Genomic DNA, 24,594 nt, shown 5'->3' with positions numbered 1-24,594 from the left:
CCCAGGGAGAGCTCTCACCCCCTCCCCTCTGTGAGAATGAGAAGCACCATCTGCAAGCAGAAAGTGGCCCTCACCAGGAGCCACACCTGCTGACTCCTTGATTGGACTCCCAAGACCCCACACCCTCCTCTATGGTTTCAAGGTGATGGCCAACAATTTACCACAGAGCTGGAGGAGGGAGCAGCCCAGGGGCTGAGCCTTCCTCCCCACAGCCCATCAGGTAGATCAGCCATGGCAGAACTGGCCAAGTTCTTCTTAGGGAAATTAACTTGCATACATCAAGAAGTTCACTCCAGCTGAGTGTTAGCCACCCCCATTATGGCGTATTGTTGTCCTCATCCCAGTGAACAAATCCTCAGTCGGAGTTCTTCAAGGCTGGGACTCCAATCTTCTCACCTGTTCCCAGTGACTGGCTTTGGCTGTCGGCTGCCAGGCTGTTTCTCTCCGTGCAGGTTGCTCCGTGGAGTCTCTCTGGAGGGCTGGTTTGGCTTCCTCATGGCCTGATACAGAGCTCAGAGTCAGTGTGTGGAGGCAACAGCCAGCTGGGTAGAATTCATAGTGCCTTCTAGGATTTGCCTTAGGTTACCTCTTCTGGGTTAGAGCTTTTAGGAGCAGGTCACTGGGGCTAGTGGGTGAGCAGGGCTGATATTCAACTCCACTGGCTATCAGAGGAGGGTCAAAAGATTTGCAACTGCAGGTGCCCTAGAAATGAGAGGCCCTGGGGTCCCCAATGAGAGTACTGCGATGGAGCTGGGGCGAGCCTCTGATAGTGAGCATTGGCAGTTAGGAAGGGAGCAAAGGGCTTCCCTGGGCCACTCATACTGGGTGGACATTTGCTGAATGAGGGAGCATGGCCAGTGCAGGAGTGGTGAGCAGTGCGGCTCCCTGGGACCACGAACCCGCTACCTAACCGCGAGTCTTTGCGACTTTGCTCCTAGACCACAGCCCCACCTACCACTCTGAACTGTAGGGTGCCAGCTGCGGTGACTCGGTGCCCATGAGTCACGAGTGTAAAGTACACCCAGCCCCTTGGCAAGTCCACCCTGTGCAAGGGTAGGGTGTCATTAGGTGAACATTGAGAAATGTTTCCCTTAGACCCTGAGATAAAAGATAACACCCTTTATGCGCAGCCTTTTTATCATCTTATTGCTCTTGGGGTGGGGGGCTGCTATCTGGGGCTGCGGGTCTTGGGACAGCAAGCTGGCGGGGAGTGCGAGTACAAACTCATGCGCGCGGTGGCCTTCCGGCAGCTGTCCCGGCCCCCACCCCACCCACCGGATCGCGCCCCGCCCCCGCCCCTCTCTGATTTGGGTGCGTCTAGGGCCGCTGAGCTCCAAGCGGACTCCCCCAGTGCCTACGAGGCGACCCCCGGTGCGCCCCGGGTTCAAAGGCCCCTCGCCGCAGCTCCAGCCCCCTCCGGGGGGCGGGGAGGCGAAAGGGGTGGTGCGGAGCCAGAAAAGCCGGAGCCCACAGCCGCCAGCCTTGCGCAGGGATGGGCAGCGCACTCTGAAAGTTCGTGACCGCAGCAGCCAACTGTTGGCCGGAGCCTGGGACGCAGACAGTGATCCGCCCAACTTGAAAGCGGTGCCCAGCCCCAGTACCCTTTCTCGGCCTCAGGCGGCCCTCCTCCAGGCAAGGTGCTCCGGTGCCTGATGGGGTTCATGGAGCCCGGGCTGTGGCTCCTTTTCGGGCTCACAGTGACCTCAGCCACAGGTAAGCAGGCGGGGCTGCGAGCCTCTCCTGGCGGGAGCGCACACAATAGGAGCAGGGCGGGGGTGGGGGGTGGGGGAGTAGGGGTTTCTGTGTTGCAGAGAGCTAACTGCATCCCTGGAGGTGACTGGGAGCAAGCAGGCTGGAGGGCAGAAGCGGCAAGCAAGGACTACCCCACAGGCTCCGGAGAATTAGTCAATTTTTCATGAAGTTGGGAACTTTTCAGAAAGTTTGCAAACTAATCAGACACTGTACAAAATGTTTGCAAAGTTTTCAGAAAGTGTAAAATGCGTGCAAGTTTTCAACCAGTGCAAATAGCTTGCAGATTTTGCAGAGTGAAAATAGCTTGCAAGTTTTTCATTATGCAACAACTTGCAAACTTTTCAGAAACTGTGCACATAGCTTTGCAAACTTTTCAGAACTTTTCGTGTAGCTTGGAGACCAGAGAAAGTGCAACTAACCTCTGTACCTGTAGCTCAGGAGCCCCTCAATCTGCCTCCTGCAGGATTCACTCCTTGCCTTCAGCCTGGGGGCTCTGGCAGGACTGGTGTGCCCCAGCTGACCCCTGCAACCAGATCTGAGGGTGACTGTGAAGAGACTGTGGCTGACCCTGGTGAAGGGACGAATCCTGGAAGTCCTGGGCAGAAGCAGGGGCCCGGTTGGTCTGGAGAGCAGGCAGAGGGTGGCTCTGTGCACCACCGCCCCCGGCGCTGCACGTGCTTCACCTACAAGGACAAGGAGTGTGTCTACTATTGCCACCTGGACATCATCTGGATCAACACTCCAGAGTGAGTTGCCCTGAGGTGGGGGAGCACAGTCTGGCCCAGCTCACATTGCACATCCCCAGGAGGACCTGTCTCACCACAGTCTGGCCCCAGAGGCTGCCCTGGCACAGTCCTAACCTCCTCCTGAGGTCCCTAGGTCAGACATCCTTTCTGAGGGTCTGGCCCGTAGAAACCTAATATAAGGTTTGTGATCCCATGGAAGGCCAGCATCTTTCCCCAGGGAAATGAGTGAGCCAGGGGAATTAGATACCTGAGAAATCTCTCTGAACCAAAGAACCCCCTCAAAGTTTATTTCCTGCCTCAGGGGCTAAGGGGGCTTGTCCCTGCTCCTGAACCCACCAGGCTCCAAGGGGTTTAAAATTCCTAGAGAGCTGCCTGATGCTCACTGGGGAGGGTGGGGACGGGGGGTGGTGGTGGTGGTGGTGGCTTGGAAGAACCTGCCCCTCCAGGTAGAATGGGTTACTTTCCTCCCCTGCCCTCCTGGATGCCAAGGGAGGCTGGATGCAGGACTACCGACTTCTGGGCCATGGGTCTTTCACAGGTTAGCTCATGTCTCAGAGGGCCTCCTTTTCTCAGTCTTGAAGAACTCTTAGCTAGCACCCAGCAGAGTGGGACCACTCTACAGGGAGGTGCGCCCTTCCCCAGGCAAAGGGAGGATTTGATGTCTCCCTCATTCTCTCACTGAACACAGCATTTGGAAGCCCCTGATGTAGATACCATTATGCAAACAGTAGAAAGATCTTGACCTTGACTTTACTCTGGCCACCACCTCCTGGACATGGCTCTCCGAATCTCTAGAATCTGGGCCTTGGACTAGATTCTGCTAAAGCCCATTCCCCTGGTGTTCTTGGGGTCTCAGGGGCTTTTTCTTGCACCCTACTGGGGATTCCTGGCTGAGAACTTGGACATGGTTGTGAATACAGACCCTTGGCAACAAAGATGACTTTGCACTAAGTTTGAAGGCATCTCCATTCCTGTGCCTCATGGTTTCCTTTATTCCCAAGCCCATTAGCCCTGGAGCCCTCTAGGTGGTATTTTGAGGGGCTCACTTACCCACCTGGACACTTCAAGGATGGAGTACAAGTTTGGGTAATCTTGAGTATTCCAGTGGCATTCAACCAAGTAACAAGTCTTCTAACCCCATCCAGGTAGGCCTGAGAATCACCCCACTAAGCCAGAATGGCAGGTAGGGCTGGCTCCACTGGTGAGCTACCTGGATGCTGGCATAGGCCAGAGCTTAGAAGGGCCCCTCCCCATCTGAGGCTCTGCTGTGGCTCTCACAATGTTCTCCATCCTTTTGGACCAAGGGATGCACATTGGCCTTTGATTCTGATTCTCACAGATTCTGTGACTGATAAGCTGATGCAGCTGAGAGCATGATTTACTTGTCTGGCTGTGTCTGCTGAGGTTCCTGTACGAATCGGACCATCAGCCCACAATAGGGAGATGGGAGGATAACAGAGATGCGTGTCTAGCTGTCATCAATCACCTTCTATTCTCAGACAGTATCAGGGTCCCCTTTTCTTAGAGCCTCCATAACCCTGACACTTGTCTTTTCTGATTCTTATCTGATTGGTGTCATGGTCCAACCGGATTAGCTTCACAGAATCAAAAGCACTGAGTGGTGGGTGGTGGGACTGAGTCCTGGTTTGGCTGGAATCCCAAACCATGAATCTAGAAGGAGAAAGAAGAAAGTCAGTAGAGAGAGAGGCAGAGCAGGGGAGAGAATTTGGAGCCCACATAGTTCTTTCCTGTTGTTTAAGCCCAATTCCTTGAGCACGTTTGAGAGGCTCCATAAACACCTCATGCTGTTAGAAATCCTGTCTCAGAATTTCAAATTGTCCTGTATAGCCTGAAACCAGCCTTGGATCCTTGACTTTTATCAAGACAGGCAACTTGGTAACTTTCTCCCCAAGTTTGATTTACCTCTTCTCTGCTCCCCTTCCTCTGATTCATTCTAAACATCGGGAGAGAGGGTTACAGCCAGTGTCCTCGTGTCCCCTGAGCTGTCCAGGAAACAAAATGACAGTAGCCAGACACAAGCACGCTTTGAAATGAGACAAAATGAAATGTTGGAGGGAAGATGTTCCCGTGGGCTTTCCTCCTCCTGCCTTTTCTTCTTTGCTTCTTCCCTCCCCACTCCCTTCTTGAAACCCTGTTGATGTGTAGACAGGTCCATTTGCTGTATCTCAGTCAAGACTGCAATTTGAGAAACCGGGATCCAGTGATGGGGGTCATTGGCCTCGAGGGATGTTGAAGAATCTGAAAAATCACTGGAAGGTGCTGAAAACAGGGGCCTGCACTCAATGGGGTCTTTCCCAGAGTTGCTGTCCCAGCCGTGCCTCTCCAGGGTCCCCGTCCCTCTTCCCAGGCAGACATCTGGGTCTCACCTTCCAGACTTCTCTGCCAGGATGTGGCCTGCCCCCCATCCCTGCAGCTGCTCTGGAGCCAGGAGGAGCCTTGACTCTTGGGCCTAACCAAGAGCCTCGAATGGTGGGTGCCTTTGCCTTTGGTGCCCTTGCTCCGGCCCCTTGGATTACATGGGATAGAGCTTAGTCCCGCTGTGTTTTTGGAGGACATTTGAGAGATCTTCAGAGAGGGATCATTCAATGAGTGTGGTCATCTGTGCCATCGAGGCCCTGAAGCTCTGGCAGGAGTGTGTTGAGAATTACCCATTCTGCATCTCCCTGTGGAGAGTTAACTCTAGGTTGGGCTCAGAGACCCTTGAGAACCTTCCAGACAAAAGAGCTGAGCCCCCCTGGTTCTCCCATTTCCTGCCATGGCCTGGGTGTGGTCAGCCCTTTCCGTCAGCACCCAGCATGTTGCGGAACTCAGTTAATGCTGGCTGGCTTTGGCTGAGCCCTGCCCACGGCTGTTCTTTCTGCTTGCGCTGCTGCTCTGGTTTTGGTCTACAGCACTCTCTCCCCCATGAGCTTTCCCCATCAGAGAGCCTGCCTGTCACTCAGTGGTGTATGGGAACGTGTGTTTTTCTGGGGTGCATTTCCCATAACTTCCTTCCTATTCTCCCCCAATACCCGTGACCCCAAAGAGGAAGCGAATTTGTCCCTTGGCAACTGCACTTTGTGGCCCTACAGAGGCAGCTGAGATCATAGCTAAACAATGGGGACAGTGTCATTTTTATAAGATTTTGCTTGGCCATGTTAGAAACCCTAAGTCCCTACAATTCCCAAATAGTCCCTACCACGGCCTACAAAAATAAAACCAAAAATTTTAACTGGAGAAAAACACATACCATCTTATTGTCATGGAGCATCTGTGTGAAATAAGATTATATGGGCAGAAGTGGTGAGCAAGATCATGTGCTTAGTGTGTGCTTCTGTCTGTGGGGCTGGCCTCTGTGAGTGTACTTGAAAGCATGAGCATCTTGCCAGGGAGCGCAGAACTGTATCAGGCAGGTCCTTCAGAAAGACAGAACTGACAAGATGTGTGTGTGTATGCACACACACACACGGAGACAGAAAATTGTCCTCTGTGGACAGGAGACAAGCAGTTCTGAATTCTGCAGGACAGAAGCTGGAAATTCTAGCAGGAGCTGATGCAGCGGTGTTGGGATGAAAGGCAACTGGAGGCAGAATTTGCTCTTCGGGGCCCCTGATCTTTGATCTGAAGGCCTTCAACTGATTGGATGAGTCTCACCTACATATGGAGGGTGATCTACTTTGCTTAATCTACTGATTTTAGTATTCATGATGTTTGAAAAAGACTTTCATGTGCCAGGCGTGGTGGCACACACCTGTAATCCCAGTGGCTCAGAAGGCTTGTGGCAGGAGATTGTTGGTTCTAGCCAGCCTTAGCAACTTAGCAAGGTCCTAAGCAACTTGGCAAGACCCTGTTTCTAAATAAAATATACAAATGGCTGAGGATGTGGCTCAGTGGTTAAGTGCCCCAGGGTGCAATCCCCACTCTCAAAACAACAACAGCAACAACAAAAAACACAAAAAAGAAAAAGACGTTCACAGTAACATCTTGATTGGTGTTTTATCAAACATTGGACATCATAGCCTAGCCAAGTTGACACATAAAATTAACCATCATAGGGACATAGATCTTCACCATGCCCTATAGCAGCCAACCCCTCTGAGCCTCTAAAGAGTAAAAGCCAGTCAATCAAATGATGACTGAGGTTCAGAACACCCAGCACAGAACCTGCTGTGTGCATTGAAGATAGGGGCCATCAGAGTCCCTCTGTGGACACACAAGGAAAGCACTGTGATGCTGTGATAGTGACCGTGTTTTTCAAACAAAAATCTGAGCCACCTGGCTGGCAAATAGGAATGCATTTGTGAACAAAAGCAGGGCAGGGTGTTCAAAATCATGGCTTTGGTGGAAACATGGGATCTGTAACCTCCATTGCAGTCCTGACTCCAGTATCCAGGAGCTCTGCCCTTGAGACCCGGCAGTGATGGTGGCCTTGGGGTGGGAGGTGCCATCAACTCTCTGCATCCCCTTTGTAAGATGCAGACAGCTATAGGACAGTGATCCTCAGGTCTCCTTGAGTTCTTTGGCCTGGTCATTCCCTCTAGGATGTCCAGCCTGGCTGCCCTAGCTGCTCTGAAGCGAGCCACATTTATTCAATCTGGCAGGAGCAACATTTGTTTTGCATTGGTTTCCTTCCCAAAGTAGTCAAGAGTAGAATAATAAAACTAATAATTAACAAAACATTTGGATTTACATTTTATGTATTCTACCACAAAAAGGCAACATCACCACAAATTCTAGCCTTGCCTTCTGTGTTCTTTGAAAAAGGCATTTTAACACATTTCCAAGAAATGACATTGCAAATTTTAGAACTTCTTAGTGGTGTGGGTGGACTGGGACTCCAGCATCTTGCATATTGGATCCCATTTAAAGTAATCCTGTCAGGCTGGGGTTGTGGCTCAGTGATAGAGTGCTTGCCTAGCACTTGTGAGGCACTGGGTTCAATCCTTAGTGCTACATAAAAATAAATAAATAGAAAAAGGTATTGTGTTCATCTACAATTAAAAATATTTTTTTTTAAAAAAATCATCCTGTCTATGTGCCAGGCCTGGTAGGATCACTGCAGGAGATGCAGCTCTTTGAAGCAGAGGGACCAGTCTTTGTGGCCATCACAGTTTTGGGAAAGTGTCATGAGTGATCTGATTCTGATAATAGTGGTGTTGTGGGTGTTGAGCACACAACAGCGATCTTCAGGACAATCCTTTGGCAGTAGGCTGGTGTCTTGCCCAGTTTGCAAGGGGCTGAGTCCCTTGCCCACTGCTACAGAGTCTGAGCCTGGCAGTCTGACTCTGAGATCCAACCTCTCAGTGGCTCCTGCGGACCTTTCTCCAGCCTGGGCCTTGCTGCTGTCCTAGGTGATCCCCTCATCCATGCATGCATCATGTTTTTATGGGGTGCTTTGTTGGGGTAGCATTGGGCTGGGCTCTGGGACCAAGGATGGATCAAAGACACAGTCTTCCATCCTTGACCACTTTGGGTGGTTTTGTTCTTTGTGATAGTGATAGTTAATATATTTAGATGCATTTATATTTATAAATAATAGCATCATTTCTCCTTTGCAAGATTATCTTTATGGATCTGAGAGAGAAGGTGGTCTCAAGCCCAAGCCTTTCTTGAGGTGTATCCTGGAGATGCAGTGTTGACTGACTGAGTTGGGTGACTCCCCTTGTCTCAGCCTTCCTGGTGGCTCTCATGGATAAGAGTGTGCCTGTCCAGGACACTGAGAAGCTGGTCCCAATGGCAAGATGCTGGGATACAGAGGGTGCTTGTCTGAGGGAGAAGTGGGAGGAGAGGAACTCAAGGCCTACCTGCTCCCTTCCTGGGGTGGGGTTTTACTTTTCATGACTGTTTCTCAGGCCCTAACCTGTGCTCTTGCTGCCTTGTGCTGTCCCTAATGCTGAGCATGAATGGGAGATGAGTCTGTTCAAATCACACTGACCCTGACCCTTTGGTTCAAAGATTCATGGTGTTTAGAGAGAAGGGGGCCTTGGGCCCCTCATCCAAATTCTGGCAGTGGGTGCAGACCCGTCGTCATGGGTCAGAGCATAGACTCTGGGTTCAGACCTGGTATGGAGTCCTAGGTCTGTCACTTAGGAGCCTCAGTCTCTCTTCCTGTATAGCAGGGGGATTGGTGGTCTCCTATGAGTGAAGGTATGACGGTGACACCATAAAGTACCCAGAGAGCGGTGACAACAGTGCTTTCAATCTGGTCAACATTCAAGGTCTGCAAGATGCTGGCTCTGACGATGCAGCACAACCCCAGGTGGCAGTGGCCCTCTGGGTCAAGCTGGTCCTCCTACCCATCCCATTCTGTACTTGGAGGGCACCAACCAGCAGAATATTCTCTCTCAAATGCTGCCGAAGCCAGCGTCTGAAGGCCACCCAGCCAGTCCTCTTGGAGTGTCCCAGAGCAAGCCTGTACCCTGTCATCAGGTTACTCTGAGGCCTGGCACACAGTGGAGTGGCATTCCATTAGCTTAAGCCTTGCAGACCCAGGAGAGGGCCACCTGGCTGCCTCTGTTGCTGATAAGCAGCCTGATAAAGGCCCCTGAGGCCAAAGGTTGCTCAGGTGGGATGGATCAGTCCTGTCATTCCCGCTCCTCCTCTGCGACTTCCTACTGCTTCTCTTTGGCCTTGGTAAGTAATTGGAAGTTTGAGGAATGGGACATGGTATTCCCTGAGTTTACTGGTTCAGGCACCCCTTGCCAAATCCAGGGGGGTATGGGGAGTGAAGGGGTAATTCAGGCAGTGGAGATGACCTGAACAGTATTCTCTGTTTAAATCCTGTGGGCACGTCTTCAGAGGAGCTGTCCTGTCTTCTCACGTGGGGTGAGCCTAGCAGAGTAAATAGGGGGCTCCCATTTGCAGCTGAGGACCCCACGGGGTCCTGGGACCCTTACATCCCCTCTTGCCTATCGTTGCTTGAAGTGGGAGCCACGGCCAAGGAGTCACCAGGAAGTGTCCCCAGGAAATGCTGTGAACAGGGGGTTATGAGGAATGATTCTGTGATGCACTTTTGGAAGATGGTGTTGGCCTGAAGCCCGCCATGCGAAGCCCAAGGTCCCGTCGGATGGTGAGTCTGCTCACTTTAGACTTTGCTGGTTAGTTTGTACTCCTGTACCTATGTCTGTCTCCTCCTTGGAAATCTAGCACACTTCTGGATCTTGGTTTTGAGTTCAAGTAGGATAGTTCTTAGAACATTTGATAGCAAGGTGCTTTAAAATGGAAGGGCCTTGGGGCTAAACTTCAGAGATGGTTGGAAAGGTTGGCTTCCCACAGATCGAAAGCTCCAGAGTGAGCATGAGATGTGTGAGAGCAAAGAGAGGCTTGGCTGGAATGCAGCTGACCCCCACTTGAGGCGGGAAGGCAGTTTGCATTGAAGCAAGAGCGCTTGGTAGGAAAAGGTCGTGACCCTGCGTGACCCTGCCAGAGCGTTTGGATTTCTGCTAGATGAAAGGGATTTTGCAGTTAGGAACTTGGCCTTAAATCTGAAGGCAGATGAAAGTCCCCTGACATCTCTGGTGTGGTTTATTCCTGCAAAATTTAAAACAAAGGAAGCAGGGAGGCAAACAATGCTTCCCTTAAGGAGGCTCTGCAGCGTGGCTGCAACCACCTGGCTTCAAAATCCAGCTCTCCCTCCTGCGTGGACCTGCAGAGTCTCAGTTCCTCCAGCCCATCTCAGACTCCAGTGGACAGGGGAATGCAGCAGCTCTGCTTCACATAAGGAAACGACCTGTTCTCATTCCATGTCACATTTTGGTGGAAAACAGAGAGTTTCTGAAGACGAGAAACACAGACACCACGCACACACAAAGGCCCAGGCACACATGCATATCTGAGCCCACATTTTTGCCCCCTTCGGGATAGAAATCAGTTGTACTTAGAAGAAAAATAAATGCAGAGGATGACTGGGGACAGTGGACAAGGGCCACAGTGTGGAAGGAATGCTTGGTCTGACATAGTTTGGGGTGCTTCTACAGCCCGCTTGCCAGGAGCAAAAAGGCAGAGGGGACATCTGGTTATGCCCTCTGCTGCCCTTGCTTGGAGACTTGAAGCCAAGTACTTCTACAGAACTCGGCATTTCTCTGGAGTGGAAGCAGAGGCGTGGATTTCTTTTTTGTTCTTCTCAGGAGACTCAGTGGGAGGCCCTAACACACAGTTACTCTGGAATATGGCAGCCTGATCCCCAGCCCAGTAAGTTAAAAACCAGAACAGATTTGCTTCATGAAAATTAGTAAGAATCTTGCAGAGACAGAGGTGGCTCACGGGTAGACATGGGGATTTTGCCCCACAGCCTAGGAGGTATGGCATAGCTTGGCCAAAAGTCAGAAGCACGTAATTGACAAAGCAGAGGCCTGTGCATCTTTTATGGATTTTTATTAATCTGCTCTTCATGGGTTTTGTAGTATCAAGAATAGGGATTGGTGAGCAAGGGACTCTGGGACAAACTCTCAGAAGTCCCCAAAGCCTCTTTGGGAAAATAAAAACACTGTAGTACAGTATTTCCAAAATTTCAAAATGACTGCAAAGAATAATCTTCAGAATCTCAACATTTATAATAAGACCTTGAGCTTCACCCTAATCCTAACCCTGGCTTCTTGGAGAGAGAAGCTGCTGTATCGGAGTGGCCAAGACGGTCTTGCACACAATCAGACAGCAGAGGAGAATATCTTGCTCCCCTTCTGACGGCAAGAGCAAGTCTGAGCACCAAGACTTTTTACCCTGACCATGGAATCTCCTGACAACTCACCAGCCTGGCCTCTCTTGCTTCTTGCCTATTACTTATAGAGATCTGTGATTGGGTCTGTATTTCTTTTTTATCCCTTTAAATACTCCGTCCTTACAAAAATACCTGCTCCCTGTTTTACCCCGTCTGTTTCCACTGCTGGCAGCTATTTTGAGGCCCATCTGTCTGCAGCTTTGCATAAAGTTATAATGAGCCTGGTCTGGCCAAGTGGGCGCTCATGTCTACATGCAACCTGGAACTCCTCAGGGTCACAGGGGGCTGGAAAGAGAAACTCGAGCCCAGCTTGTTGCTGCATTTGGACAGTGCAGATGGAGGAGCCAGCCAGACTGGAGGAGCCCTCTGATGGTTTTGTTTCTGCCTGTTGGAGTTTGTTTCTCTATTGCTTTTCCTTTGAGCTGTCACTCTTGGAGATGTCTCAGCACAAGACAAAACCAGGTGTTTTTCTGTTCTTTCCTTCTGCCCCTGGTGCTCCTCCAAACATTCCTTCATGTGTGTGCCCACACTCAGGAGGACTGTGTTCCACTGAGCCTGAGGACTGTGAATTCTGTGGCTTTGGGGTTATTTTAGAGCCCAGCCATATGGTAATTATCCAAAGAAGAGTGTAAACAGTTTGGGCAGGCCAAGCTGCCGTTCTCTTGCTGGAGTGAAGGTATAGGTCCTTCTGCAGTGGCAATTGCTGGTGATGATGAGGGTGGTTGGAATTCTCCAGGTGGAATTCAGAGCTGGGTGGAGCCCTTGAAGGACCCGTCAACCCTGTCACCGGCCTACCCAGGACTTCCAGAGAGCAAGTCTTTAGTTTGGACAGGAGCTGGTGCTGCCTACTGAGGGTGGCCTCTGGTTTTGCCCTGTGGTTCACCCATTGGTGGGGGTCTTCTCTGTTCATTGCTGGGTGCATGGGGTGGCACCAGTTATTACCAGACACAGTTCCTCCACTTCCAGGAATCTAGAGACTGTGCTCCTTGCAGGAAAACTTTCGAATATGGGTCAATTGAGGGTGGAAAGGTAGAAATCCACTCAATCAGCCAAGAACTCCGAGATGGGATGGCCTAGAAATGGTGGCAAATTTAGACCAAGTTTTTTCTTCATTTAACAGATATGTATTACTGAGATGCTGGGACGTTGCTGGGTGCCCACCATGAGCAGACATTTAGGTGCAGAGGCGAACAAGGCAGCACCAAGCACCAGTCCCTGATTCCAGCTGGACAAATACCTGCACTGATGGCCCCAGAGGATGGTGCCAAGGCCGGGGCCCCACAGGGCCACACCCACGGCACACCCTGGAGATTTTCCTGGAAGGAGCTTGAGCTCTAAGTCGTTCAGAGTGGAGGGACTGTGTTGGCAATGACTGGTACTGCCATTCACAGGAACGGTGGCCTTGAGCTCTAGGTCTGAAGTCGAAGGGCCAGTGTTCAATAGTCCCTTTGAAAACATATATGATTCTATTAACATTCCCAAATGGTCAAGTCCTGAATATTCCCAGAGTTTTTGAGGGGGGGAGGGGCGGAATGCCTTTTTGAAAAGTAATCCCTTGACCCACAGCACGTTGCTCACCGCTTCCAAGATTTCAGAATATTCTAGAATTCTTGGCTCCTTCCGAGGCTGTGGGAGATACACTCTCCCCGTTGGGGGTGGCCGGGTGAGCATTGGCTTCTTCCACCTTCAGCTGTGAGAGTTTCTGTGGTGGAAGTAAAGCTGTGGACAGCCAGCATGCCACCCTGATGCGCGACCCTGCATGTGTGCCTTCTGCCTGTACACTGAGGCCACCAAGGAGCTGGTTTCCTGGCCCGGTTCCTTTCCTGGAAGTTGGAGGGGGGCCTGATGCCTCACAGAAGGCCTGGCTCAGAGAACACAAGCATTTGATGAGGGGAAAGGAGTAGGCTCGGTGGAGGACAGGATGTCTGAGGTGACCCACCAAGGCTCTGGGAGCTGGACTCAGTGCATCTTGGGATGGAGGACAGCCTGAGCCATAGTGGACATTTCACAGTGGGCATAGTTGGAAGGAGAGGGCTGCAGCCAGCTTGGCTTGCTGGGTTTTGTCCTGACTCTGTACATGCCCTTTTTGGTATTGTTTTCAGTAAAGGAAATCTCTGCAGACCTGAGACCATGGTTGCCTCCTCATGAACGCGGGGTCCAGGGGCAGTTAGAGCTCACTGGTCACCAGCAACAGACACCTCATCTGGCTAGTAACTCATGAAAAAGGCTTAATGGAAAGATACAGGATGCCCTCAGACTGGAAGGAGGAAGCTCAGGCTCAGGGAGGAGGGGTCCTGGGACAGGACTAGGGGCTTTAAGGGTTCAATCCAATGAACGAAGCTGAGTGGGGCCGCCTGGCAAATAGTAATTTGAGTGTTTTCTGACCTTGAGTCTCTTTATTCAGGAATCTTGGGAGAAAAGGTCTGACTGGTCCAGCTTCGTCACCTGACCAGTCCTCAGGTGGTATTCGTGAGGGGATGAGGCAAGATGGTGGTCAGTCTCAGGGACCTCACACAATGGGGTCTTCTTCCCACAAGAAGAATGGGAGGCTGGATTCTAAGAGACAAAAATAACCAACATTGGCCTCAGCTGTAGAGAAGCCCTACTGTAAGTCTTTAAGAGCGGGGTCTTTAGCTCCTGAGAATTTTCTGACCCCCAGGCACTCAGGTGGGCACAGGGATCACAGGGCTGTAATTAAGCATCCACTGGCACTGACTGGTTATGTTTCAGAGGTGGTGAATGAAGGTGACAGACACAGTCCTCCTGGCCCAGAAGGACTGAACTTGGGGAAGTTGGTGAGTGGTGTCTTCTAAGGAAGAACATTGATGAAATCTGCATTCAGGCAATGTTAGAAAGCATATTAGGATCTCTGAGTTGCTTCTCCAGGGGGTGGTGGGAGCTGGTGTCCAGTGACCTTGGTGCTTGGCAGCTGGAGTTTCTTCGTGACTCTCTGCCCCTGGCCAGTCAGTGGAACCTGCATTCTGCACACAGTGGCTCCTTATCACCTTGATTTTCCACTTAATAAGGAAAAATGTGCATCAGAAGAGGCAGATCATCAACCTGACCCGCATCTGAGTGTGAGGTGAACGTGCCCCACCTGCTGTAGAGACAGTTAGCCAGAACTTGGGCTTTTTAAATTAAAACTGCAATAACTGCATTTATAAAGAGAGGAGTAGCAATCTTGTCAACAGATCCTGTCACCTGTCTGACTTGCTTATGTGGTTGTTAACCGAGATGCCCATGAGGACTAGACACGTGACAAAATGAGTAGGGGAGGACTGGAGTAATCAATCCATCAGGAGAGGTAGGGACAGGGACAGAATGGGGTCTTGCGTCAGGGGGCTCCAGGCGATTGCTGATGTGTTGGGATCTGGAGCTGGGTTCAGCATGGCTTCCAGTTATTCAAGATAAGTTAGAAAATGGTTGGCTGAAGCTGAGAAAATGCTAGCTTGCTAGGCTGTGTACGGGACAGAGCTGTGTGTGCACAGGGCCCTGGTCTGTCTGGTTCATGGTGATGTTCACCAGGACTACTCCAGTGAGCATGCTGAAACTTTCAGCAGATATTTGTTAAATTCCATTTAATGACAGTGGAAAGAAATGGAAACTGGCTTCTCTGAGAGGAATGACAGTTGGATACACTTTGTTAATAATTTAAACTTTGGCAGATGAAACCCCCTTGCTACTTCCTACCTGGCCTTTGTGAACACCTGTGTCTGTTCTGAGAACTCCACGCACAGCAGCCAGTGTCCTGATCAGAGAGATGGAGATCGATAAGTCCTTTAGGAAAGAACAACACAGAGCTTACGAACAGAAAATGTTTTTGAAAAAAGTCAGTTTGCTTATTTAAAAACTTCTTGGAGAGACAAAGTGCTTTCCCTGTGCTACAGATGAAAGATGAATATGGGAGTTTAATAGCATTTGTATGTGATGTTTGGGGAAACTTGGCAAGTGAGGAGCACTGTGATTAATCACTCTGAAACCACCACTAATCAAATAATGAATGTTCCAAGCACATAAGCGGAGGGATAGTGTTGCACAAATACACAGGGCACTAGACATTGAATGCATGGGTGCACTGAGGGCCGGTAGTGTTTTCATTATGTCATCTGCTTACCTTTTTTATGGAGCTCTGTGTTATACCGGAAGCATTAATGGATAGAAGAGCTGCCTATCTCTTTAAAGAATTGTATTCTAAACCTCGTTGCAAACAGCAGGCTAAATTAGCTGGGTAAAGATGCTGGTCCCAAGATCTCAGCCAGTTTACCTTCATCTTCATAGTTCCACCATTAGGTCTTCCCTGTTCCCTGTTCAGGAAATGGTGACAAATGGCAGCTCTCTACCTGAAAGGTGAGTGCATTAGACAGGCAGTGGTGAGTGATGGAACTGCCAGAAGGAGGTGTGGCAGAGAATGACCTTGCTGTGCGTTATGGCTTTTGGTTCCTTACTATCCTTCTTTATTACTTAGTCACACATCTCAAACACAGGCCTGGTAGATGGAATTTTCCTGCTTGATGAAACTTGTGATTTCCCAGGCCAAATAAATAACAATAATCCCTAACTTCTGTGCCTGACCTTGGGGTTGAGCCACGTGTTGGCTTTACTAAGTATTTTTCATGTAGTATCTCATTTCATTTGTCCAATAATCCTTTTGTGAATCAGGGAACTGTTGAGAGGGTGGAGTGATCATCACCTAAGTGCTTTACAACTTAATAATGGAATTACCAGGTAATCTCTCTGCACTCTGTGTACCTTGCATGTACCTGTACATACTGGCTTGATATTTTTCTTCTGTTTTCATACCCCAGTAGCATGTGAATTCCTGGAGACACAGACACAAGTGTGCCTTTCACACTGAAAATAACACTATGTGTGCAGTTGTTACTTAACAGATGGTGGAGATACTTTGTAATGATGTTCATGGTTACTGAACTCATTCAGGTGGAAAGAATCCAGTCTTGCCCAGACTAGAGTTGTGCCACAATTGGCTACCAGTTGCTCATTCAATAGTTTTTATTTGCCCAACCTTGTGGTAGGTCCCTGGCTGGCATAAAAGAAGTAAAAAACCTGCCTTGTCTTCTGGAGGAACTGGTAAGCAACTCTTAGACCTGGTTAAGGAACATCCCTGACCTGGCTCTCAGAGTTAGAGGGCCACCTGGGATCTTCCTTTGGTCACACATCCCCCATCTCATTGCAGAGAATCTGTGGGACTGAAAGCCATATACCCCTTCTTCCAGACCATGTCCCCAAGCCCATTTCTGGGGCCTGTGCAGGTATTTTCTAGGTTCTGACAGGACAGAACAGGGCTCAGGTCCACATTCCTATACCCATGTGGGTGGTCAAGTAGCAGCTGCCTACAGGGTAGAGCATGGACAGAGCTTGGGGTACAGCCTGGGGTGTCTGTGTGGGAGTGGGTGGGGCTCTCTTGGTTTGGAGTGGAGTAGGAGGAAAGAAAAGCTGCCAGATCTCCTTGGGCTGCTGTATTTTAGCATCCAAATTTTAAATCAAGGCTGGACTTCCAAGGTGTTTTACAGCCACATTTGTCCAGGTCAGGGGATAGAACTCTCATTTAAGAGCTTATCTGTGGATGGATGGGAGATGGGCCTCCATTTTGAACTCATGTTCTAAACTTCAAGTGTTTGCTCGGGTGGGCCCCACGGAGATCTGGCCATCTCCTAAGAGCCTCCCAGATCGTGGGGAGGGGGGGTGGTGCTTCCCTGTAAACGTTCTTTGAAATTGCCAGGGTGTTTGCTCAGTAGAGCTTGGCCTAGGCTGCTGGGGAGTGCTAAGCACATCTCTATTAACAAACACGGCGTTGCTTTGTTTCCTTCCTTAAAACACTTCAGAGTGTTCTGCAGCCGCCAATGCATAATCAGCTGACAGCAATTTCAAAATTGCAGGTCTCGCTGTTGATGGGAAAATGGGAGCGTTGTTATTCCTCGTGTGCCGTTTTCACCAAGAAATGGGGGGTTGGATTTAATGTCAACACTTAGAGATTTAATGTGGTCCTGTTACTGGAAAAACATACCTTCAACCAGATCTGGACTCATGACAATGGCCACGTTGTTGTTTTCCTCCCCTCTCCACTTTTTACATTTCTGAGAAGAACAGGATTTGAGAGAAGGTTCAGCGCTGCTGGACCCTGCCCTCCTCCTCTGCTCAACAGCTGGGCGGCCTGGGTCAGCAGGGAGCCGCTGCTCTGCTATTTCTCAAGGCACTTGGGTGGGAAGGAGTTGGGGTGAGAACAGAAAAAGAATAGGGCTGGCGGAAGCCTCAGCCCTGGTCTCCAGCCTGCTCTGAGCATCTGGTCACAGTGGGGCAGCCTTGCTGTTTGGCCTCCCACCCTAAAAAGGCTCCATGGCCTGCGTTTTTAATAAAAAGTAATCCAATTAGGTTTCACTCTGAATATGCAGGGAGGATGTCAGGTCACCCTTTGAGGTGGACACATGGGGATGTGTCACTGGGCTCATAGAAACCAAGGTGGCTGCCCTTTGGGGACAGGCAGGAAAACCAAGACTTCTTGGAAAAGAGGCTTTGGCCACATTTGTTTCTTTGAGTCCCTGGTAGCTTGCCTCTGACTGTGGCCCATGGTGCTGATGAATTGCGCACATGTCTGAACTTCCCCCCGCTCAGCTGGAAGGCTTCTTTCTTCTCTAGGGGTGACGGTTTGGGTACACTGAACTCCAGAACCAGATTTAAATCTTTGTGGCTCTGAACGCCACCCCCCTCATAAAGCTGACCCTGGACAGAAGTGGTTGACAATTCCAGACGTCTTTGCTTCACAGTAAGACTCTGCCAAGGCCAGTTTCACCCTCAGCCGCCCTGTCAAGGCCACGGCAGTGCCTCTAGAAGGCAGGGAGCAGCCCTTCTGATGTTTGTCTCTCTGAGGACGAGTGTTCAGAGGCCAGGCTGTTCTTGTTCCTTTGTGGCCTGCTGTGCACACAGGAGAAGTTTTCAGTAGCTCAGCCACCAGGGGTGGCCCTGGGCAGCCACCAGGGCATTACAGGCATGGAGATCTTACATTGGCTGGTGCCCAAGCCCAGCAGCAGGTGAAGGGCGCAGATGGGGACCAACACGTGGCTCAACCCCAAAGTCAGGTACAGAAGAAGAACCTGCAGGCAGGGAGCTCCAGCGTCTTAATCACTTCTCAGTCTTCCAGGCGAAGCTTCCAGAGGTGGGGAGCAGAACACCTGCATGTTTGGTCTGGAAAGGACTGAAACCCTTCCATGAGGCCTCCTGCTCTCCCATGTGCCCGAGCCCTCCAGGGGCTGGGCTGCTGAGACCATTGGCCTTCCCTGGTCCTCTAGACTTTCTGTCCCCTTGGCCCTTCTTCCTGGGGGTTGGGACAGCCCAGAAGTTTCCCACCAGTAGGCCACAGCTCATGCCCCACACCAGGGACCCCTGGCACACTCTCCTGACCCTCTTCTGTGCTTTGCAGACGAACTGTGCCCTATGGACTGTCCAACTACAGAGGAAGCTTCCGGGGCAAGAGATCCTTGGGATTGTCCCCAGGGAGTGTACAGCCCTCACTGGGGATACATTCGCGCTGTGCTTGTGTGGGGATAGATGACAAGGCCTGCCTACGCTTCTGCACACAAACCCTGGACATCAGCAGGTATGACTCCCTCAAGTAGCGCTCATTCCCAGGTGCAGGTCACTGAGGGATGAGGCCAAGCCAGGGGCTTCCTGAAGGTAGGTTGATTCAGCCCTGGCTGCTGTGGTCCTGGGACCAGGGAAAGAAGAGACTGAGTCCAGAGGCTGTGGGCACTCAGCTTCCAAAGGGCAGGTGGTGTGGCTTCCTCAGCACTCAGTGACCTGGAGAACCAGGCCCTCAGGCCAGGGCTCAGTTGTCTGTCTTCTGGCCTGAGCAGCACTTTAGACAAATCAGAATAATTTTTCAACATAAAAGGTGGACGAATTGACTGCCTGGCCCTGTATAGTTTTAGCTTCCTTGCAAACAGCATGCATGGTGGCCTCAGGTCTCACTGCTCCACTTTCCAAGGGGTGTGAAGGATTCATTTGCCTGGGTTACGTGTTTGTTGTCTGGAGGCCCTTGAATTCGAGACCCTATGCTCTGCTCCATCCTCTTAGAGAAGCTCGTGCATTCATTCTAATGGAGTCAGTGAGCAGACCCCAGACTCTACCCAGGTATTCATGAAACAATTGCTCCTGTTAACAGTCTTTACTACTGTTTCTCTTCACTTTGGGCCAAGACTCAACCCAGCCACACATAGCAGCCCTTCAACAACCCTGCCCATAACTAGTGAGGGGTGTTGTGACTTATGTAAAAGCAGCCTGAACAGGGCAGGGCAGGGACCAAGCAGTCGGGTCCCAGGATCTGCTCTTCAGAAAGCTTGATGTTGACTCCATTTCCTTCCCTTTTCTGAGTTTTTGAACATCCGATGAATAGCAGGGCTGAGTGGATGCTGTACTTGGTTAGGCATCAGCCCGTGAAGCTCTCAGCCTCCAGAAACCATGCTGGAGATATGCTCCTTGGGGCACATGCTAAGGTCTTGTTGGCAGGAAGAGGAGGTCATCATTTGACACCAAGAAACCAGTCACTTGGAAATGCAGGTTGATTCATTCAAACTAGCCTTCTCCCCACAGAAATTCCAGGACAGCAGAAAACCCAGACGAAGAAGAGAAAGGGAGGGCCAGAGGGGCCCGCGGAGGCCTGCGTCAAAGGTGAAGATGGGGGTGTGGCCCTTCATGGAGGAGAGGGTGTGTTGGGGGATGGCCAGTGGGACCCCAGAACTTGGGGTGAGGGCTCTATCCACAGACTGCTACAAACAGTGCAGCCAATCTAGCAGGTTCCAGAGAAGGGTGAAGGACGATAAGAAAGATAAGATTCATGGACTCAGATTTGAAGATAAAGCTGGGGTCAGGTGGAGTGCTGCTCTCTGATGGAGAAGCAGGTCTAAAGAATTACACCAGCAACCTTTATTTATCTATGTCTCATTAATCAAATTAAAGACTCTGCAAGCATTATTCTTTGTATTCATGAAAGTTACAGAGTTAACAACATTATGCACTTATTCTACATTTGCAATGTGCAATGTTAGGAGCTTTGTGTAGCTCTCAAGAAAGTCCATTGTTACTGTTATGCGGGTAGGTTCAGAAGCAGCAGAGCTGGTGAAACATTGTGGTTATCTAGCAAGAAAGTTCCTTTATTCCCAGGAGCTGAGTGTCTGAGATCAAGGTCAAGGCTGATAAGACTCTAGCACAGTGCCTCCTCATGGAGGACATTACCATAGCAGCTAGGCATCCTGTACCTTTGCATAGAAACTTTCCCAGGCACCAAGTATGTCAGAGCCAGGAAGTCATCAAAGATCCCAGTCTCAGACACTGCTCTTCCATTCTGTGGCATTGCTCTAATTCCATTCTGTGGCATCACTCTCCACAAGAGACAACAGTGATTTTCCGTTGGTGACCTCTGGGGGCGGCCAGTCTGAAGCTGTGGACAGTCATTGTCCTTCAGGACCTTGGCCGCCTGTAGTCTTAAGAGCCAGCCTCTGCATCCCTCTCAGCTCCAGGGCAGTGATGTCCGGTGTGGGTTTCACTGGGCCTGAGAAAGTCAGCAGATCCTCAGGGATCCTGCAGGCTGGCCTGCTCAGGACAGTGTCTCCCTCTGTTTTTGTAGCAGCACGACTCCCCCCACCCCACCTCCAAAAAGCACGTCTCCTTTGCAGCAGCTAATCCTGGACAAAAGTAAAGTTCGGTTTGGCAGCAGCTCCAAATTCCCTAGTTCATTTTATTATTATTTTTTAGCTTGCTTGTCTTTTTTGTATGAGAAATCCTGAGGGTTTCCTGCAGCCAGACCGGGTTTATTTGTCATTCTATCAATCAGAAATCATTATTAATGACTTGCCTGCACATCTGCAATGGATGGTAATTTATGTTCATAATGATAGCCTGGAGGTGGCTTCGGTGCCTACGGGGACTGATCAAGGGAAGTCAAGCCATGCTCAGGATACAGGAGACTCTCTAAATTGGTGGCAGATCACTTCCAGGGGCCCGGAGAGGGATCTGTCAGCATCCATAATAAAAATGGTGAGGGAGGAGGGGGGCGGAGGTGGCGGGGAGTCCCAGAAGAGTGAGTCAGACCCCAGCAGGCTCCCACTTGGCCTCTTTGTTCTTTATCCTGTCTCTCCCCCCCCACCGACCCCAAACCAAAACTTCTCTCTGTGAGGATGAGTGTGATTAAAATCACCCACCTGTGAAACCGTGTATTCATTCACTCATGCCTTCATTCTGCAAAGGCTTGTTGAGCACCTGCTGCAGGATGGGCACTGTTCTAGATGTGGGGGACAGAGAAAGGGGACCACGGAGAGGGACTTCTTTAAGAAACTCAGATGTATCAGGGAGTGTGGGTGAGAGAAGGGGTTGGAGAGTCAGCAGGGATAGGAGGTGTTGGGGCAGCTGCAAGTTGTGGTTGGTGGACAGGCACATGATCACCGACCAGGTGACTTGGGAACAGATGGAAGTGAGGGGTGAGCCACAGGGTTGAGTGAGGGAGCTATATTTTGGGCAGAGGGAACAGGAAGTGCAAAGGCCCTACAGACAGCCAATAAGAGAGCCCTGTAAGAAGCTTTCCTTGGAAGAAAGGCAGTTACCAAGCCAAAGTCCTGTATTCTTGCAAGATTTGAGTTGGTGACGTTTATATCCATTCTCAGAGTAGGAGGAAGTTACCTTTTCCAGCTTGAGAAAGCCCTTATTCTTTAGTAATACACCTCTGTTTTCTTTTTCCCCCTTTGCTCACGATAGGTTGAAGTCCAGGACAGACACAACATGGAGCCCTTAGGTGGCCGCCACGGATGCTTGCTCTCCGCGTGGACTTCCTCCCCGCCTTCCCTGCCTGCTCACTATATCATCCTGCAAGGAGCCGTTGCCCTCCACAGTTAACATTTCCACCTCTTTAGGGACAAGGGGTGAATTTGTCTGGGACAGAAAACCCACCCAAAGAGTCCCCAGTTGACAACACACCCTTACTCCAAGAATGCCCCAATCCAAGTGACCCCAGTTTCCCTAATGGGTAAAATGATCCCAGATGTGCCTGGGCCCAGACGCCTGCGGCTCTTGTTTCAGGCAGGAAATTGTTTTTGGAGAGGCATGGCAAGCTGGAAAGTCACTCACTGGCTTTTGACATGACTCCTCTTGGAGAGTAAGTGGATGCCAGGCAGGCTCTTTGCAAGTGTAAACATGTGTCCATCTTGTAATAGATGTGCAAGGCCGGTGTGGCCAGGGCATGTCAACCTCTGAAGGCTGCCGGCTGAATTAGTAGGCGAGGAGTTGGGGTGAGCCTGGGCCAGAGGTACACAGTAGTTTGAAGCCTGTAGGACTGAGACAGAAATTTTTAGCCGTGCTTGGTACCCATCAAAGTATGTATCAAGAAAGAAAGAAAGGAAGGAAGGAAGGAAGAAAAAAAGGAGGAAAGGAAGAAAGAAAGGAGCTCTGATGTTCGTGAGAAAGAAAAGGAGAAATTGATGTCTGATGGTTTTGAACTCTGGGCTCCACAGAGCTTATTCTTGGCCCATGGGCTGGACGTCATGTCCCTTTTAGACACTAGGCCCAGAGCGGCAGAGTTCTCCAGCTTGGTTTGCAAGAAGCTGGTTGTGGAGTCAGCCCCAGCTCCAGGTTATTAGGAGGAGTATTTGCTTTCATGCATAAATGTGGATCTTTGGAGAGTGGCTTCAAAATAAGCCATGAACATAAACTGCAAATTATGTAAATTCCTATTTATCTATATAATTGGCAACCACTGGGAATTGTAACGCCCGGTGGTTCAAGATCTCTGCAGCTGCGCCCTCCCTGCTGTGCTGGGCTCACAGTGAGAGAGGGACTGTGACTTGGCCACGAAAAGCTGTCTACTTGGGCAGGTGGGGAGGGCATCACTCCCAATGGGCCGTAGAACAAGGAGAAGCTACCTGTGAGCAGGGGCAAGGGCACCTTCCAGGGAAGTCCAGATGGCTCCTGGTGGAGCGCTGGCCTTGTCTGGACACGAAACTCCGGGGGAGCCTCCCTCTAGCCCTTATTCTAGGAGTAAGGTGCGTATCCATCATGAGAGAGTGCAGGAGACCAACTTACTGGAGGAATTCTGTACAGTTTAAGAGAAGCGATTATTTATTGGGCAACTATTCTCTCCTCCAGCTCTTTTATGGGATCTGTTAAAAGTAAAGTCACTGTACATATATAGATTTTAAATTGTGTTCTGAATCCAAACTCATATTCCTTAGAGCTTGAATTACGTTTTTAAGTGTGCATGTGCTGTCTGGCACTGTGCGAGATGGTATCTGGGAGAGGAATTCACTCATCGTACGAGCACTCAGTAAATACTAACTGTCAAATGCATAATAAAAAAACCTAAGAGTTTGCTCTGATTTGTGGGTTTTTCCTTACTGTTGTTATATGCCTGGTTACACATCAACTTTTCATGGACCTCTGGAGAGACTGGGAGGGAATTATAGTTCGGGAAGTAGAATCCATCTAAAGTCAATTATGGACAAGATGAGGGGCTGATTGGATATTAAGGAAGGAACAGAGTTTGGGGAATCATCCCAAGAAGATAAAACATTCGATGCAGCCAGGAAGAAGGAGCCTTGGGGAGAGTGTTGGCGCCTTCCCCTGGTACCACTGTGCCTTCATAGTAATGGAGAGCTTTCTTCTCTGGCCCTACAGGATGCCAGGGAGGGACACAAGAGTTCTTGCTTGGAGAGCCTCAGAATTAGCTGGAGGTGACCTCTGTGGGCAATGTGTTTAAGCCTTCGAGATTATAAAACATCTCTGGGGGTTGGGCTGTTAGGAAGAAGTCGTTTTCTTCATTTTCCCTTCCTCTTTTTCTCTCTTCCTTTCCTCCCTGTCTCCCTGTCCCCCTTCCGGATCCAGACTTGAAGACCTGCAATGGGAGAGGATGGGCCAATGACAAAGACCCAGACCAAGAGCAAAGAGGATCCTCTGTTCTGAGTAGTTTGATCACTATCTAATCTGAGAAAATTCAAGAGCCTCTTGTTTTAATTAAACTCACTTTGGAGAGTTTTGACTTTGATGAATGGAAAAACTTGGGTACTTATTTATTCAGCAGGATGTGGAGTATCACCCAGCAGGAGCCACGGTGTTCATCTGAGGTACTAACAGGGCCTAGAATCCTCCCACCGATTGAGATGCTGTGGAGGCCAAGAGCCAAGGAGGGCAGCCTAAAAGTTCCAGGAACTGATGGGAGCAGCCTGAGCCCCAGAAGTGGTGGGCTTCCCTGGCATCTGGGTGGAGCAGTAGAGGACAGTCCATAGAGTTGTGAGCAGGACCAGCTGCAGATATTTCAGGCCCCAGCTCAAAAGGATCAAGGATTTTAAGATGGCAGCAGCAGAGCAATAAACCAAGTGGGGCTCT

At 50.2% G+C, this 24,594-nt stretch overlaps 1 protein-coding gene across 1 annotated transcript; it reads left to right on the top strand.

Moving 5' to 3' along the window:
- The first annotated feature begins 1,614 nt into the window (after positions 1 to 1,614).
- On the top strand, positions 1,615 to 23,417 carry Edn3 (endothelin 3). The gene is made up of 5 exons (XM_026412256.2): positions 1,615 to 1,713; positions 2,216 to 2,498; positions 18,650 to 18,826; positions 19,819 to 19,896; positions 21,976 to 23,417. Exons 1-5 carry the CDS (start codon positions 1,653 to 1,655, stop codon positions 22,010 to 22,012), a joined length of 636 nt encoding a protein of 211 aa, XP_026268041.1. The 5' UTR covers positions 1,615 to 1,652; the 3' UTR covers positions 22,013 to 23,417.
- Positions 23,418 to 24,594: the final 1,177 nt, after the last annotated feature.

Source organism: Urocitellus parryii, chromosome 6, assembly GCF_045843805.1.
Source record: "Urocitellus parryii isolate mUroPar1 chromosome 6, mUroPar1.hap1, whole genome shotgun sequence".
Taxonomy (NCBI): domain Eukaryota; kingdom Metazoa; phylum Chordata; class Mammalia; order Rodentia; family Sciuridae; genus Urocitellus; species Urocitellus parryii.
The sequence above is the reverse complement of the archived record's forward strand: the minus strand, read 5'-3'. Positions and strand labels throughout refer to the sequence as shown.

Excerpts from the sequence above, each read along its gene's own strand:
- Edn3 (XM_026412256.2), top strand. The coding sequence starts at position 1,653 with ATGGGGTTCATGGAGCCCGGGCTGTGGCTCCTTTTCGGGCTCACAGTG. Across the intron at positions 1,714-2,215 it reads CACAGTGACCTCAGCCACAG|GATTCACTCCTTGCCTTCAG; the intron begins GTAAGCAGGCGG and ends TGCCTCCTGCAG. Across the intron at positions 18,827-19,818 it reads CAAACCCTGGACATCAGCAG|AAATTCCAGGACAGCAGAAA; the intron begins GTATGACTCCCT and ends TTCTCCCCACAG.